This window comes from Dipodomys spectabilis, unplaced genomic scaffold (genome assembly GCF_019054845.1).
Source record: "Dipodomys spectabilis isolate Male_0828 unplaced genomic scaffold, ASM1905484v1 ptg000138l, whole genome shotgun sequence".
In the NCBI taxonomy this organism is placed as follows: Eukaryota; Metazoa; Chordata; class Mammalia; order Rodentia; family Heteromyidae; genus Dipodomys; species Dipodomys spectabilis.
The window spans coordinates 2,124,981-2,143,994 of NW_024870815.1; the positions used below are offsets into that span (position 1 = coordinate 2,124,981).

At 39.1% G+C, this 19,014-nt stretch overlaps 1 protein-coding gene across 2 annotated transcripts in view; it reads left to right on the forward strand.

Annotated features, from left to right (window-relative positions):
- The window catches only part of Cdh6 (cadherin 6), a 132,200-nt gene that overhangs the window by 57,937 nt on the left and 55,249 nt on the right, over positions 1-19,014 (forward strand). For both annotated transcript variants that reach the window (XM_042690624.1, XM_042690623.1), the window contains exon 2: positions 17,331-17,694. In XM_042690624.1, the coding sequence (XP_042546558.1) occupies positions 17,467-17,694 (228 nt within the window). In that variant the 5' untranslated portion in view covers positions 17,331-17,466. The remainder of the gene's footprint in view (positions 1-17,330; positions 17,695-19,014) is intronic.

The window sequence follows — 19,014 nt, forward strand, 5'->3', positions numbered from 1 at the left end:
TACCTCAGTTCAGGGTCAAAAAGACTATTTCCAGGCTCCATCCTGCCTTGAAACCAAGCCCTGGATGCTTCCTTTTTTTCTTTTTTCTTTTTCCGTTGGTCATGGGGCTTGAACTTGGGGCCTGGGTTCTGTCCCTGAGCCCTTTTGCTCAAGGCTACTGTTCTACTACTTTGAACCACAGCACCACTTCAGATTTTCTGGTGGTTAATTGTAGATAAGAGTGTCATGGTCTTTACTGCCCAGGCTGGCTTTGAACCATGATCCCCCGGTCTCAGCTTCATGGATGTTTTTGCTAAATTACTCATTCGGCAGAGCCAAAGCATTTTCAAGGCAAGCATCATGGTCACACTACCATGCATGCACTGGAACCAAATCATAGGGAGAAGACTAGGTCTAAGGGGAACCTGTCCTGCTTCTTTCTGCTTTGGCAAGTTCAGAAGTCAAATCTGAAGTCAGGAGGAAATGTAGAAAATAGAGGATGCAATATTTCCTTATCCTGTTAATTCATGGCAAGTAGTTTTTAATCCAGACTCTAAGAGTTAGAAATAGGGACTGGAGTTTTCACAACTTACTCATTGTACTAAGAACCTTTCTTGCTGTTTTGTTTTGTTTGGTTTGGTTTTATGGAAATGACAAGGAAACAGAATCACAACTTCACAGAGCCATTGAATAAAATGTATGGATGCTTCATCTTCCCACATTGTTAGAATTTTTGTATATCCACCCGGAAATCTACCCATGAAGTGGACGTGTGTAACTAAATGACCTCAAACTTTTAAAATTACATGTGAACATTCTGAAGTAAGCTTTTAATATTCATTAATGCCCAGATCAAACACAATAAAGATTGTGTTTGGATTCCTCATTCCAAAATAGCTGAAGCTATATTTTCTAGATATGCTAGTCCATATCCATCAAAACAATCAAAAAGAACTCATATTTCTGGAACAAAAACCCTGCATTGGAGGCTCCACTGCTGATCCTCTGCATCTTAATTAATGGATGCCCATGACCTGAGGCACAAAGTATTGCACTCCTGGCATTATTTGTGGTTGGCTGTGATTCAATTAATTGAAATTTTTTGCTGTGGCTAAAGAAAAATGTGAAATGAGGTATTTATAACCATGGATACCTGGTTTTTAGTTATAGTCTTCAAAAAGAGATTCTATATTAGTGTCAGAGCCATAACATCTAAATTCAGTATGTCAGGAACACTTGACTCTCAAAAATGCTTTTAAGGTATATGGGGTGTGTGTGTGTGTGTGTGTGTGTGTGTGTGTGTGTGTGTGTGTGTGTGTGTGTGTGTGTGTGTGTTGTTTAATCAGAAAATAAAATATACATTTTACTCTGTTGTGGGAAAATACTGAAAGCAGCATTAAAGTCCATTAAATAATTGCTAATCAAATAATAATCCTGGTGCTCCAAGTGGTGCTGTAGCTGATTTTGACACTTGTTTATAGGACTAAATTATATCTTGGCTCTGTTTTCATATCAGAGAAACTCATTTCATAATTGCTAGGTGTGCAAACATGCCGGCACTTAAGGTTGTTACTTTATACGGAAAAAGTAGGGAAGTTTATTTCCTGTGCCTGCTAAGATTAGTAAGAGCAAGTCAATGGCATGTTTAATTACTACTCACATATTACACATTTTTCTAGGTAGAAAGTTTGATTGTTTAAAAGAATAGATAAGATAGGTAGATAGGTAGATACATATATACATGTATGCATGCATACATGCATACATACATATGTACATAGATGGATCGATAGATACACAGGTAGTTAGATAATAAATAATACAAATTCTTGTTCTGCTTATCAAGAAGGCTTCCTTTTGTGAAATTTTATCTTCATCATCTTTATTCCATATAACTGGCTCAGACAATAGATTGCTAAATGCACTATTTCCACACAAGTTTTGGTAAGCAATATCAAAAACAGTACTGGATAATGTTATTTCTTGCTTATGTGGCAGTGTGCTCAGTGTTTTACATATGTCTAGTCTACTCCAACTGCTGTAACAAAGAACAAAAAATTATTTCTTAGGGGCTTGGAGGCTAGAAGTTCAATGTTAAAGTTCCAGAAGATTTGCTGTCTAGTGAGGACCAGCCAGCTTCTTGGTTTATTAACCATCTTTTTACTTTGTCCTGACATGGTAAAAGAGGTTAAGAGATTTTTCTGAGATTTCTTTTATAAGGGCACTAATTTATTCATGGCCTAAAAGCTTTCTGTGGGCCTCACCTTCGAAAGCCATCCTAGCCGGGCTCCAGTGGCTACTCAAAAGGCTACTCTAAAGGCTGAGATCTGAGGCTCAGGGTTTGAAGCTGTCTTTAGCAGAAGAGTCCCTAAGAATCCAATGGAAGTAGACTGTGGCTCAAATGATAGTGTGCTAGCCATGAGCAAAAAGTTCAAGGACAGTACCCAGGTCCTGAGTTCAAGCCCCAGGATGGCCAAAAAACAAAAATCCATCATAATGAAGATATTTTAATATATAAAAACTTAAAGGTCACAGACATTTAGCATATAGTATTGTTTGATACTTAAGTTTAGAACAAGTCAACTAACGCTTTAAAGAAACTAAAGTCAACTCAGTGGGAGGGGAATTTCAAGTCAATGGTTTGCTCGACCTGCCCAGGTGCTGGCCAAACTTACGGGTTTGAGAAATCTCCAGTTTTCCAATTTGGGAACAAGCTAAAACAAAACTAATATAGGATTTTATTAAATTCAGAATTAAATTGCTAGTACTAAAATCCTCTTCAGATATATCTTAACATAATATATCTTAACAAACAGGTCTCAAAAATAGTTTATTCTTTTTAAAAAGACAAAAAGGTAGATAAACATTGCATAAGTAATTAATTTTCTTAATAATGATAGTATTGGAACACATATTTTCTTCTCCTAAAGGTCTCAAACTTATTTTTTGTCTGACTTTTTATAAAGTTGCTGTGACAATGATTTTAGTAGCTCATCAACTGTTTTCCAATATCTATCATTGTTAATGTACATTATGAGATGCTCACATCTAGTTACTCTGGAGGTTAAGATCTGAAAATCAGAGTCCAAAACCAGCCTGGGCAAGAAAGTCCCTGAGATTCTCATCTCCAATTAGTCAGCAAAAGGCTAGAAGTGGAGCAGCGACTCAAGTGATAGTGCCAGCCATGGGTGAAAACACTAAGGGACAGTGCACAGGCCCTGAGTTCAAACCGCAGCTGCAGCACGAAAATACAGTCTTCTGTTGTTTGAAATAATTAAAAGCCGCATTACTGACATATTAAAAAAATAACATCTGAGCGTTCTGATATTAGTGCACCATGGGATAAAGGATGAAGGAAATTGAAAAGCACTTGATTGGAGCCCTATAGAACAGCAAGCAACAAGGAGAAATTACTTGGAACAACTCTCAAAAGGAAGGAGCTTTCCAGTGACCTCCATTGTGTTCTGGTGTCCCGTTGCTTATAATTATACATGTGCAATGAGACAGTGCAGTCATTAAATTAGAAACTGAACTTCTTTGACAACTGCAGGCAAACCTGACAAAAGATGACTATGATTTTTTTTTCTATTTCCCTTCTTCTCCTTTCACTTATTTAAACAAGTATTAATTAACTTGTTCTGGCAAGTGTTTAGTAAACATTGAACAAGGGCATTTCTTTAGTAGTATAATTAAAGTCTCTTTTAAAATGTTTGCATGATAGTTTATGCACAATTTGACTCAAGTAAACAGGGGTTCTAATTAAAGTATTTAAATGAAGGCAATAGAAATCAATACAACCACCCAGCATACCATTCAAACACATTGTCTTCTTGTCTAAGGTGAGTCTAATCTGAGGGTCAGTTAACATTAGCCCAAATTAAGTAAGAAATCTCCACCTTCACCAGATCCCTTCTACGTTAGGTCATCTTAACGAAGAAACCTTTAAATGGTACCGTGTCCCTTTAAGTGCTTATACAGTATTTATAAATATTACATTTCTTCCAAGTTATTACACCAAGGTATTCTGAGATACATCCACCTCATTTAGGTTATGAATCCTCTGCAAATAAAGTGTTACATAAAATGCATTGAATGAACAAAGCGGTTGAAATAGCAAGTGCGGCTTCAACTATTTTTTCCCTACACCTCTATAAATACTGCTCTCTTTTTGGGTGGGAACAGCCATGGCTGCTTTTCAGTGCTAACAGGCAAGTGTCTGAAGCACAGAAAAATATCTAGATCATTATCCGTTCTGCCTGCATGTGTGGGTAATGGGAAGAATGAGGCAAGATGGAAAAAGAAAATCATTCTGCCCGTCATGTATTGATTGACCTGAAATGAAAGATATTTTTAGGGAACTTTTAAACTCTCCATCTTTCAATTATTTACTTTTTTCCCCTTTCAGTGATATTTCCTGAAAAGAAAAGCTTTAAACATAAGAAATGTTGGTCAATAATAAGCAGTTTACTGGCTCTGAGGATCACTGATGCGTCTAATGATCTTGGTTAATTAGTGGAGATTAAGACAGATTCCTCCCAATCACTTTCTTCCAACCTCAGGTTTTATACCTGTGCTGTCCAGCAGTAGGAACAGAAAGTCATTCTTCCTGGCTTTGAACAATAGAATTAGAGCCTGCAAAACAGCCTGCCTTTTTAGTTGGTTGCTGGGGGGGAGGGGTGGTTGTTTGTTGTTGTTGTTGTTGTTTTTAGGCAAAATACAGCAGCATCCCTATTCTCCTTCTGGAGATCTTGCCTGATTCGGCATTTGCCTAACAATTCCACTTGGCTTTCACCCCAAGCCACCTCTCTTTCCCACTCGACTGTTTAATAAAAATGTAGTAACGATGATACTTTGGCATCAGTCTAACACCCTGCTATTATTTGATTTCTTTGGAGTTTGGAAGGAATGGAAATCCCAATACTTTACGGTTCTTAATTCAAAGTTGAGGATGTGGAAACATGTCATCTGAAGTCACTAGCCATCAGCACTGAAGCTGACACTCTGATATACAAACTGGATCCACTGGGCTTCTGTCCACAGAGCTGTCCTGTCTCCAGAGCCAACCCTCATTTTATACTTGAGAAACAAACGCTTGGTAGAGGTAGAAGGGCTTGTCTAAGACTATAATAAAAGAGGGAGGAAAGGAGAGAAAGCTAGAGAAGAGAGGAAAGGAGAAGAGGATGGAGAGGAAGGGAGGGGTCGGGACACGGACACAGAGACACAGAGAAATAAAATTATTGACAGTAATCTTCCCAGTATTTATTCCACACATCTTTCTTTCTTTTTTTCTCCCTGTGCCAGACCTGGGGCTTGAACTCAAGCAATGGACACTGTCCCTGAGCTTTTGTGCTCTAAGCTAGTGCTCTACCACTTGAGCTGAGGCTCTACTTCCATCATTTTGGTGGTTAATTGTAGATAAGAGTCTCAAACACTTTCCTGCCCCAGCTGTCTGTGAAGTGTGATCCTCAGATCTCAACCTCCTAAGTAGCTAAGATCACAGGCCTGAGCCACCAGCCTCCAGCCTCACATCTTTTCTTAATGACTCAAGGTTATTCTTACAAGCTGCGTTTGCAACATGGTAAGCTCTATGAAGTCCTCACATACTCACTTTTACAGTCATTATGAGTGCCATCGTTCATCTAAGCATTTTTACACTCAATCATTCATGCATTCATTTGTGCAGTCCCTTTCTTCAAGAGCGTTGGTCTAGCGTTACTATATTCCAGACCCTGTTCTTGGTATAAGATCATAGGACTTCCTCACTCTCCCAAGGCCAGCTCCTGACTCAGCTCCATTCTGTCTCCAGTCCTCTGCCTGTCTGTGGGCACTCTCTCTGGGCCTCAGTGCCTCCTTCCTCTAAGGTAGAACTCCAGCTTTCAGCTCTCCTTGGACTCATCTCTGCAAGCCTGCTGGGAATTAGAAACCTGATGACAAATTGGTTCAAATGTCATCTGAAAGGAGAGTCTATAAAAACCTAGATTCCATTTCTATGAGCAAAATACAAAGGCTATAATGGGTGCTGTAGTTGAAGAGGAATCTCTAGATTAGTGGGGTTTTATCCAATTCCTGCCACTCATTCTGTACCCTTGGGCAAAGTATCCTGGCTCTCTCAGCCTTGATTCTCATCTCTAAAGCAAAGGAGAAAAAGACAACCTCCATGTAAAAGGATTGCTGTTAAGACATCCATGTTTGCAGAGCATTTATCCCATTACTGGGCACAGAACAAATGTTTGCTGTTCTTGTTTAGCCTGTAAGCTTTGTGACGACTATTTTCTTTTCTTTTCTTTTTTTTACCTCTTGGAGACCAGTGTTGGGGCTAATTTTAGGGAATTCATGAAAGCTCAGTTCTGAAGTTGCAGCTATTTTGAGTGTCTATCAGTAGCAGCCTAACCCATGTACAACTCCTTCATATGGATAGAGTGAAGACTCACCTCTATTGACCTCTGGCTTCATTACCAACATACTATGACCTTGAACAAGTTATGGTGCCTATCTAAGCTTCAGTGTCTCTGAATTTGAGAGTATTATCCACCTCACAGATATGGATTTAGGCTAGTGCCCAGCACAGAGCAATTTCAGGGTCAGAATCTAGCAAATGTTAACAAGTATTACTATGTGAGTGAGACATCACTGACAAAAGTTTTAAAAAGATGATAAAAGAGATAGGTGCTGGTGGCTCACACCTGTAATACTATCTATGCAAGAGAATGAGCTCTGAGGATCTTGGTGCAAAGCCAGCCAGGGCAGTTAAATCCCCATGAGGCTCTTAGCTACAATTAACCACCAGAAACCTGGAAGTAGAGCCATGGTTCAAAGTGGTAGAGCACTAGCCTTGAGCAAAAGTGCTCAGGGACAGCGCCCAGGCACTGAGTTCAGGCTCCATTACCAAAAAAAATGGGGGGAGGGGAAGAAATGATAGAAAAGACTTGGAGACCATATCAGCAAAAGTAAATAAATCATCCCCAATTCTGATTATGCTTCACATAAATATGAGCTTTCCAAAATCACCTAAGATGTGCCAAGTTCACCACTCAAAGAAAACCCAACCAGATGTCCCCTTTTGCAATGAATAAGGTTAAAGCTATTTTGAACTTACACGCCCTGTCTTCTGCTTGGCCATAGCTCCCAACAAATTCTCCCAGGCTGCCTTTCCTTCGAGCATTAAAAAAAAAAAAAAAGCAAACTCACTGAAATCTTGAAATCATCCCTGCTAATTGGTTAGTAAGTTTGACGTTCCCAGTCTTGTTTCAGCTTCATTGTGTTAAATGGCTATGTGTCCATAAAAATTAATGTAGCTGCCCCAATGCCTAGAAGCAGAGAATAATATGAAACCGTCTCCCATGCATTTCTGCAACCTAAACATACTGACTACTACAGTAAGTGTTTAAAATTCATATCATCAATAGCTAATTCAACGTTTAAAATATTTCTGTTTCTTCTTGGTTTGCACAAGTGAATCTTTTCGAGAAAGGTGGGACTCACAAGCCCAGAAGCCTCAGAAATCAGGCAAGAGGCATCAAAGCTCGATGGCCGTGAACCTAGGGCAAGTGATGGTGAAAGTGAGCTGACCAAGAAGAGTTGAACCTTTTTTTTTGGGGGGGGGGGATGCAATAACAAACAGTATGAACTGTGGCCATTTAGGAGCTACCTGCTCCCCAATGTACCTATCTGCCCTGCCTTTAGGACGCAGCAACTCCCAACTCCAAAAGTAAAAGTCATCAACAAAACTTCTGAGATTTCAAGGTAGAATAGAAATGGTTTATTTGGGCTTTTAATTTTTAGTGAGGGTGTATTTTATTATAACCAGTTTAAAGGAGACAGAAGAGAGACAGAGACAGAGACAGAGAGACAGAGAGACAGAGAGAGAGAGAGAAAGAGAGAGAGAGGGAGATTTTCGGTTCCCCATGCAGAATTTGGGAGTTAAAGACTCCTTAAGTTTCTTTTGTTGGGGGAGGGGAGGGTCCAGTCATGGGCCTGAACTCTGGGCCTGGGTGCTGTCCCTCAGCTCTTCAGCTCAAAGCTAGTGCTCTACCACTTGAGCCACAGTGCCACTTCCGGCTTTTTTCTTTTTGCTTATGTGGTGCTGAGGAATCGAACCCAGGGCTTCAGGCATGCAAAGCAAGTGCTTTACCACTGAGCCACCTTCCCAGGCCCTCCCTCCTTAAGTTTATTAAACATAAACAACAACAACAACAAAATACATGACAAACAAAAATAAAAGTGCGCAAAATGCCTAACATGGCCTTAGTATGACTCCCTGCACCCTCATCTGCTTCTGTGGTACAGTTGCTGGCCTCACAGTTCGTCTGTCATCTCTGTTTTATCATCTATCACATCCTATGAGGTAGACACTCCAAAGAGAGAAAACTGCAGTGAAGTCTGTCATTTGTTCAACTACTGTTGGAAGGGCTGAGAGTCTCACCCAGATAGCCTAACCATCATCTCAATAACCCAGTTGGGGCTTTGCCCTCTGTTTAAAGCAAGAATTTTGTCTTTATCTTATTCAAATGCATTTGTTGTATCCTATGTAAGTACTCCAACCCAAATATTTTGTGAGCCTCAACTATATATAAAACCCTCCTTTTATGTGCTGAAACACATTTGATTTTATCTTCATTAATCTAATGTGCAGAATATGATTTGAGAACGAGTATAATCTTGTTGAAATGGCTGCATCTGGAACTGCATCGCCTTGCAAACAGATTGGCATATTATCCACAAATATAAACATTTACAAAAAAAATCGGGCATCATTTGATGGCTGTTGCCATAATGATTCATTGGCACAAGAGAAATGCTACATGGTGAGAGGTGCCAAAGCTGTTTGACACATTTCAGTGGAGTTCATTACACACACAAAACGGAACCAATTTTACTCAACAGTGACTTTGACATTTACAGAAAAATGAAATAGAGGTTTAGAAATGAAGACTTCATGTGAAATCCCTACCAAACATTTTAAATTGGTTCTATCCTCTGTCATCACTTGTAGATGATCCACCATGTCCTATAAAAAATATTTTGATTCTCAGCAGGTAGTCACCTCCTCAAAGCAGAGGTTCGTGGGTGATGGGAAAATTGATCTTGAGCAATTGTAATTGGCTCGTGAATCCTTTTCTCTCAGGACAAGTAACACATACATTTCTAGAGTTTATTTGTAGGAAGACATGCTTCCCTTAACTTCATTAGTTTAATTCATCCTCATAAACTATTCTGTTTCTTTAACATCCCAGATTTTAAGTTACAACCAGAGCTGGACTAGAGAATTTCAGGTTCAAGGTTGAAGTAGATAAGGTCAGGGGTAATGATTAGTCCTTCAAAGCCAGATGTTTCTTTTTAGTAGTTGTACAATGTGGGGAAGTGCACCAACTCTTTTTCATTTAATGTTATTGTATTGGAAGGGTGAGGTACAGATGGGTTACAGTTACACAAGTAACAATACGTTGCTTGTTGAACATCAGTACCCCCTCCCTCATTTTCTTCCAGTTCCCCTTCCCCAGGCTCCTCCACCAAGTTATAAAGTTCATTTCCAACATAGTGTCTTGTGAGTATCAGTGGTGCATGGTTCACCCTTTGTCCTTTGTCTCACCATTTTGTTATCCTCCTTCCCCTCCCCAAATCAGATAAATATATATACTGGTCACAGGGTACCAAAATAAAGAACAGTGACAACAGGGGATAGACCAAAGGGAAAAACATGAAAGAAAAAAGAAATAACTTCACACAGTACATTATAAAACAGAAACAAAACAACCCCTCTGTTTCTATACCTTGGAGCTCGTTTAAATTAGCATCATTTTATCTAGTCATATGTACATGGCTGTGGAGCTGTTGTGATCCTCTGCTAGGACTATCTTAGATATATAGTAATTTTTACAAATGAGGGAAACCACAGAACCTATGTTTCTTTGGGACTGGCTCACTTCACTTAATATGATTTTTTTCCAAGTCTTAACATTTCCTTACAAATGGGTCCATGTCATTCTTTCTGATGGAAGCATAGATTTCCATTGGGTATATACACCACATTTTCTGGATTCATTATGGTACATAATGTGATACATTATGTACCATAATGGATCCTCATAATACTTATACATATAAGTTGAAAACGTATATATAAGTACAATTTATTAAATGGGTTAGGATAACTGAAAAGTAAAATTTATTCACAGAAACATTTTCTGTGGTAGAATCTTGCCAAATATTATTCTATTGTACATATACACATGTATATTTGCAACAACATTTATCTGAAGAACAATTTCATAAGAGCTTAGATATTCTTTTACTGTGGTCAGTGGTTAAAGTACATTAACAACATCACATTTCTCAATGCTTACTTTAAAGGCTCTTCAGTGCCAGAGTTAAGGCTGTGCATATTGAAGGATAAATGTGACTGGTTTAATTTGTAAGCTTAGATAATGTTGCCCTGATTAGAATTAATCAAGAATGGTATACACACAGAAACAAATTAAACTACGTCTCAATTTTAAAACTTTAGCCTAATTATATTGCTTTCAAATATGTCTAATATTTACTTATTTGTCTGTAAATAGAGACATAGAAGCAGTATTTCCAAAGCAGATAATACAGTTGAGTCATTCAAACTGTTATCAAACACAAATCACTGGCAAGGTGATTCAATCAATGGAGAAATGTTCTAATTAACATATTAATTATTTATGAATGATGGTGATTCCGAAGTACTCTAGGGAATTTGATGGCACTGTAGTTTGTCTTCCCATTCTATATATAACCTGGGGAGTACTTTTATACTATTATTTCCCAATAGTTTAGGGAAATAGCTTTTGCTAATCAAGGGAAAACATCAACCCCGCCTCTGCATTAATTGTCATATATTCTAAATTTGTAAAACGTGAATTAATGAGGCCTAGGATCTTCCTAAGTGGCATACATAAGTGAAACCTGGACTTGAACAAGTCCTCCTGTGACAATATATATAGATAGATAGATAGATAGATAGATAGATAGATAGATGCCTGCCAAACAAATAAATGCTCACAGTGAGCAATTACTAACATCATGGAGGCCTTGCTAGATAACCTGGAAACATTTTAATTGGCATCTACGTGTCACTAAAAAAAGTACCTACAAAAAAATTCTTCTATTCAAACTATCAACTACTGTGTGTGTGTGTGTGTGTGTGTGTGTGTGTGTGTGTGTGTGAGTGTCCCTTAGCTTTTTTGCTCAAGGCTGACGCTCTACCACTTGAGCCATAGCTCCACTTTTTTTTTTTTTTTAAGGAAGTTGAGAGTCTTATGGACTTTCCTGTCCTACCCAAACTTCCTTTAAACTGTGCTAGGATGATAGGCAAGGGCCGCTGTTGCCTGGTTACCAATTATTTTTGCATATTAAGTTTCAGAACATACAAGTGATTGCCTGTAAGAAACAGAAAGTTCTCCCTCAAAACTCAGATTCTGAACAAAATGAAAATCAGAAGTAGACCATAGTTCCACTAAAACCGTATAGGATGTAAGTAGGCAGTTCAACTTAAACTTTATTATAGACTTGTTTATGTTTCTAACTGTTTTGCTTAGTTACTGCCAACAGGGAGTAATAGGGTGGGCCAAAGGAGCAAAAATGGTACAGTATTACTTTGTTTTACCTCTGTCCCCTTCCATTGGCCAATCTGGTTGTTTCCTGATTGAATTGCCATGCCTGCCACTTTCAAATTCAGTGTGTATGAACACCCTTTCCTGTCTGTCCTTCCTGATGGCTGCAGAATGAACTTCCAACACCTGATTGCTACTGACCAATTGCCAATCGCATCTCCTTTATACCAACATCTCAAAGCTGCCTGCTCCGGAGCCATTTCATTTCCTTGAACTCATGACCACCCAAAACCTTGATTCCCAGTTTCACTGTGGTGGTGCTGGTAGTTGTTTTGCTTATTTTGCATGTTTGGAAAATGTTCTTTTCTTTTCTTTTACACACCTCATGTTTTTAGATTAAGTATAAGCTCAATTACGTATAACATTCATTTTAATTACATTTGATTCTTACGTGTTATAACTTGAGAATTGTGTCATTTCTGTTCATTGCCAGTGCTATTCATACAAAGGCAGAACCCTGAGTTGAAGTGAGTTCAGAGGATTTCTTTCGCCAGAATAAAATGAAGATGATTTTAAATCTCGACAGAAGGAGGAAACAAATACATATATTCAGTGAATGTGTTGGTCCTGTGGTGAACTTTCCTTTGCCCCATTCTCCTCATGTCAGTAGTGGTGCTTCTTCACCTTCTCATTTCCGTACTATTACTGTTAAATGCTCAATTGAAGTCTACACAAAGAAAACAATTAGCAGATGAATTCATTCTGATTTTGAAGTGCTCCTGTTCTTGAATTTTAAAAGAATTTGACTTGTTTGAAGATGCTTTCTGAACAATTAAAAAAAATTAGGCCTACAGGGAACGCAGCTCTCTCTGCAGATGTTTGCAGTGTATAACGGAGTGTACACATGCAATACAAACAGTAGTAATAATAATCACTAATGCTTCCCAATACCTTTCTACATCTCAGGCACTATTCTAAGTATTTTGACATGAAAAACATCATTTAATCTTCACAATTCCGTGAGGTCGATATTATAATTATGTCCACTGGCAGAAGAGGAAACTCGGGTAGAGTGAAATTAGGCAACTTGCTCAAATACATAGAGACTAAGTTGCAGAATCCAGATTTAAACCCAGCCAATCTGACTCCCATGTTGCTCTTAACCAGTCCTTCCTAGTAATAATATTAATGGAGCTAGGTGGCTTCCATCAATAATCTTAGCTTCTTGGAAGGGCAAGAGCAGGAGGATCATGGTTCAAGGTCTGCCCAGGCAGAAAAGTTCGCAAAACTCCTTTCAATCCGTAGTTGAGTACAGTCATATACACCTGTCATCTAAGGCTACATGGGAGAAATAAGAATAAGAGGATTTGGAAGGGGAAACAAAGGAGGAGGCTACAATGCTTGATAAGAAATGTACTCATTATCTTGCCCATGTAATTGTAACCCCTCTGTACAGTATTTTCACAATAAAAAATTATATAAAAAAAAGAATAAGAGGATTGCCAGGCATCAGTGGCTCATGCCTATAATCCTAGCTACTCAGGAGGCTGAAATCTGAGGATCACGGTTCAAAGCCAGCCCAGGCAAAAAAGTCCGCCATACTCTTATCTCCAATGAACCACCAGAAAATTGGACGTGGTGCTGTGGCTTAAGTGGTAGAGTGCTAGCCTTGAGCTGAAGAGCTGAGGGACAGTGCTCAGGCGCAGAGTTCAAGCCCCACGACCGACCAAAAAAAAAAAAAAGGCCAGCTAGAGTTTTTGAAATATCCTCAAAACTCTTCGATGAAAAGAAGCTGGACTCAATGGTATGCATGTGGTCCCAGTGATGACAAGAGGCCTAAAATGGGTTGATCACAGCTCAGGCTCACCCAGGAGGGAAACAAAACACTATCCTAACATAATCAGTGCAAAACAGGGCTGGAGGCATCGCTCAGTGGTACCCCATCAGCCTAACAAGCAATGTAGGCTCAGAGTTCGGTCAACGCTACTACAAAATGTTCAATATAAGACTGATAAGTTGATAAGTTCTTTGTCCCCCAGTTTAGAGGATCTCGTTCTCTGTCTCCCTGTCTCTGTCTCCCTGTCTCCGTCTGTCTCATTCTCTGCTATTTTCTGTCTCTGTCTGTCTGTCTCTCGCTCTCTCTGTCTCTCTCTCGCGCTCTCTATGTCTGTCTTTTTTTCCACTCCTCCAGTTCAGCATTTTGCTAGCTCATTGGAAATGGAGTCTCAAAGACTTCTTTCCCTGGTTTGGCTTCAAACTATAGTCATTCAGATTTCAACCTCCTGGGTAGCTAGAATTATAGATATGAACCACCAGTGCTCAGCTAGAGGTTTTGTTTTGATTTTTATATGTCTGGGACAAGCAGAAAAGATCAAAAGCTATGTACATATGACCAGATAAGATGATGTTAAGCAACATGAACCCCAAGATAGGGACACAAGTGGTTTTTTTTTTCTTTCTTGCTATTGTTCCTAACGTATTTTATAAAGTACCATGTGATTTTTTTTGTTTCTTTGTATGCTCCTCCCCCACTGTACAAGTCCTGTATCTGATGTGGGTGCCCTGCATCTTGTATATACACTTCTCTAGCTTGGGGACGGGGAAGGAAAAACCAAAATGCTTAAATAGGGATACAGGTTGACCTATTTATTGTAACAAAGAGATGTACAAGACACTATGTTGAAAAATGAACTTTATAATTTAGGAAGGGGGGAAGAGGGAAGTGTGGTTGTGGAGGTAGAAGGGAAGGTATGGTAGGGGACAAACAAAGGAGGAGGTAACAATGCTTGACAGGAAATGTACTCATGACCTTGCTCATGTAACTGTAACCCCTTTGTACAGTATTTTTACAATAAAATATGTATTTTTTTAAAAAGAATCACATAGAAAAACCTATCCCTTCAAAAACAAAAAAGAAACTCATGTCATATATGTGTGGGTCAGTCATTTGGTTACTCAGGTTTTTAACAAGGCCTCACTCCTTCAAATTGATAGAAGAAGTACTGGATTGTGGCAAACACACACACACACACACACACACACACACACACACACATTACAACATACTTAGAAACAGTGCTTAAATTCGCATCACTTTAAGAGCTCATTACCAACTAAGCAAAAGTGAAATACTTGACATTTTGGTATCTGTGATATTAAGAAAGAGCTAATATTTAATATTCAAGTGGCAATAGCTTGTTGAGTTTGCATACAACACCCACAGGGGTGGATCTTTCTGTAAACGGCCTCTGGGAGACAGCCTTGCGAACACCAACCCTGCCTTGCCCACAGACCCTCCTCCTGCCGGCACCACGGGGCTCGCGTGGAGCACAGCCGCAAACACGCCGCGTCTCACTGCAGGATTCATCTTTGTAAACAATAGCAAATATGGAAAATGAAGAAAAATGTAATTTCCCCTGGATCAACCTCGGTGTCATCTCTGTTTCTAAACATGAACAAGTATCTGTGGAGGGCTTTCTCCATCTGCCTTCTGAGGCTTCTCCATCCACTCTCGTTGAGGAGAGAGGAATCATCCCTTCCCTAATTGATGGCCAGTTATCTCACACCTGTGCCAAGACCGAATAATGACAAGTATTCTGTTGCCTGGCACTGTTCCAGGATGACTAATTGTCACAGTAGTAATTTACTCACCTGTGGAATCGTCAACTTCCCTTGACTGCTGTCAAGAAGATGCATAGTAATGGCATCAAGGTTTTTAGACGTGGAATACAAGGAAATATTTCGCTTATCTTCCAACAGAAAGAGTTCAACAAGGCACACATTAAATGACTATAAGTGTTCATTGCTAGGGTTAAAAACAACATTCCTGGTCACGTATGTATTTGTATAGTAGAAAAACAGAAAGCAAGTGAACCAATCTTTTCTGATTGAGAAAAAAAAGATTACTGATTACCTAATTAAAGCAATCTAAACTTGTCTGTGATATTCTTTGCTTTAGCTAATCCAAAACTTGTTTCTTCAACTGTATGGTTTATAGCACTTTTTATATGTTTTTTATTGTAAAAATACTGTACAGAGGGGTTACAGTTAGATTAACAAGGTCAGGAGTACATTTCCTATCAAGCATTGTTACCTTCTCCTTTGTTTTTCCCCTACCATCCCTTACTCCCACCTCTACAACAGCACCCCCTCATCCCACCCCAGCCCCCCCCCCCGTCTAAATGGTAAAGTTCTTTTTTCAACATAGTGTCTTTTTTTATTTTTGTTAATTTATTCAAGAAAATACTTCTATTTCAAATAGAATACAAAATGTATTTTGGTTGTTTTTGTTTTTTTTTAAGAAATGTAGCAACATTTAGGAAGGGTATAAAAGCAGATATAACTTAAACTTTGGAAGCTAGTAAACTTGGACTCTGATTCCTGGATTTTTAAGTTAATAACTTATATTCTTGGAGTTAATATTTGTCATGAAAAATAATTACACCTACATATAATCACTGACTTTTTGAAGATCTAAACAGTTGATATTGCTGAGATACTCCTAAATGTTTAATGTGTCAATTACATAGAACCTGGGTGACCAGATTTAAAATATATGCTTATGGTTTGTGTTACAAGTGAAAGTTAGAAATAAACTCTCTGGATCCTAAAGAAATGTGAGTAGAATTTCTTCTTTAATTGTGTGTGTGTGTGTGTGTGTGTGTGTGTGTGTGTGTGTGTGTGTGTGTGTGTGATGGGGCTTGAACTTGGAGCCTGGGAGCTGTCCCTCAGCTCTTGACTAGTGCTCTACTACTGAACCACACCTCCACTTCCAGTTTTCTGGTGGCTAATTGTGGATAAGAGTCTCGTGGATTTTCCTGCCTAGGCTGGTTTTGAACCAGGATCCTCAGATCTCAGCCCCTGAACAGCTAGGATTCCAGGCATGAGCCACCAGTACCCAAATTTTTTATTTAAGTAATTATACACAGGAGGTACCATTCAACAAATCAGTTCCTAAGCATAATGCTTCGTATGCAATGTCACCCCTGTCATCATTCTCCTCATCCTGACCCAACCCCTGCCCAATCAAACACTAACTCTGTAGGTTGCTGATCCTAGTAGATTGATCTCATAAGGTTGAAAAAAAAAAGAATGCGGGTAAAGTTTGTTTGGAAATGCTGGGTTAAACATAGGCTCATTTCCATCCACGCAAAGTGTCACTTCAGCATCTTTAGCGTGCAGATCTGCCTTCTGAAGAGAAGCTATAGGTCTTTTCCAACCTTATTTGACCCAGGCTCTTCCATCTCTAGCCAAGGCTGCAGAAGAAGCTAGGATGTGCCTTCTCCTGCCCGCACCTCGCAGGTGCTCAGTGCATTCCAGAAAAAACGGCAACATGATCTGCTTTCAATTGGATTTAAATTGTCTGTGATATTCTTTGCTTTAGACTTGTTCATGAGGATAAATATGCAAATAGAATCCGAAACACAAACTGCTTTCTTCTAACCAGCTCTCAGCCCACATATTCCGAAGTAGAGAATGAGTGAAAGAATCCATTCTGGCATGTTGACCTAGCGCAATGCTCTTCCTTAAAATAGGATGTTTTTTAAGTGATAGAAAAGAAGAGAGCAAAACAGCACTTTGGCACTTGGCATGTGCGTTCCTTTCAGCATCTATCTCCACAAGATCATTTCTCCCATTTCCAAACTGATAGCTGACTTTTTTTTTTTGGTTGATGTCTTGTTATTCAAATTTCTGTCCGCTTCTTCCAGCCTATTTGCTCTAACACTGAATTTTAAGCACCTCTAAAAATGCTTGATATGTTATTATTCTTTGCAGATAGCCTCTGAGAGCCAAGCCGAGAACATTAGGGAAGAAAGGAGGAATGAGGCTGGATCTTGGGCAGTGAAAACAAGCATTTCAAGGAGAGGGGAAGTCACTACGCGAAGAGAGACTCCCGAGTGAGCCATTCAGCATGAGAACTTACCGCTACTTCTTGCTGCTGTTTTGGGTCGGACAGCCCTACCCAACTTTCTCAGCTCCGTTATCTAAGAGGACTAGCGGTCTTCCGGCGAAGAAAAGGGCCCTGGAGCTCTCCGGAAGCAGCAAAAATGAGCTGAACCGTTCGAAAAGGAGCTGGATGTGGAATCAGTTCTTCCTCCTGGAGGAATACACTGGGTCGGATTATCAGTATGTGGGCAAGGTAAGGTTCCTGCGGGGTTTAGAAGCCTGAAGACGTGACTTCTAATAAATAGGCAAGAAAGTGGCGAACTCTTCCCCAGTACGGGAAGAATTGATGCTTATCGGGTGGAGACTCTTTTTTTTTTTTCTTCTTTCTCACTTGAGTAGCTTCGGGAAGAGGGCTAACAAAAAAAAAAAAAAGGGAAAATGAAATACCCACAAGCATCTACACAGGATTATCATAAATCCTTTAATTTTTTTTAACTTTAGCTTGAAAAAAATGAGGGCCCAGCTATTCTATAAAGTAAGGTGTATTAAAAATAGCAATGGGGTGATTATGCAGTATTAAAAGGAAAGTTCTTTTTCCTCATCTTGAAAGCAAACATTCTGAGTCCGAAGCCAAGTTCAAGTTAACTGTTTCTTTACTCTGCTACCCTGAACCAAAAAAAAAAAGCCTTCTGTGGGGAAAAAAAATCCATCCTGTGGTTTAATTTGTGGTTGTTGAGCTATTGTGTTAGCTAACAAAGTCCCAGCATTTTAAATTGTAGCAAAGCAGACAAAAGAGACAAATGACTATGTAAGGTGCTGATTGTAAGTAGCATCTGACCATTGTATTGACTTGGCCAGGAGGTGCTACTTATCACAAGCCTTGCAGATTGCTGGAGTTGAGCATAGAAGCAGTTTGGTTCAACTGTCATGGTGAGTGTCACTGAAATTGTATCCTCAGCTCACTTTTTGTTGCAGACTTTCTGCATACTGCCAAGACGTAAGAGGAAAAGGGAGGCATGCTTTTTTGCTGATTCGTACTTTGTAGACTCTACATGGCATAGATGGTATGGATAAGAAAAATAATTGTCACACATCCTATACCCACACAGACCAACAACGAACATAAAAATATACATGATATGGTGCTAGTATGTGGCTTGCTTGTTAAATACGAGTTTAAGCCTGGTATTATCAATAAAACATACTTATTGTTTCTTTTCTATGAATGATTCCCAAAAATATATATATATATATGATAAAAGAAATCCTCATGTATGATTTCAGCTATAATTTTAAAAGATATTGTAAAGATATTTAGACAGACAACAAAGATTTTGCAGGTTCCAAGGACTATGTGTCCAGACTGCAATGCGTGATCAAATCTCCTGGAATAATTGTGTGCAAATATTCTCTTTTAAGTATTTAAGTGACAGAAAGCCAACCACAGCTGAGGCTGAGGTAACCAGGCAGAGTTCCAAGGAAAGTGAATTATTAATGTAGAATAAAGTGGGAAAGGAAACATTCTATAAAGGGGTGATCATGACACAGGTCCCCAAAGAACCTCGCCACAAAT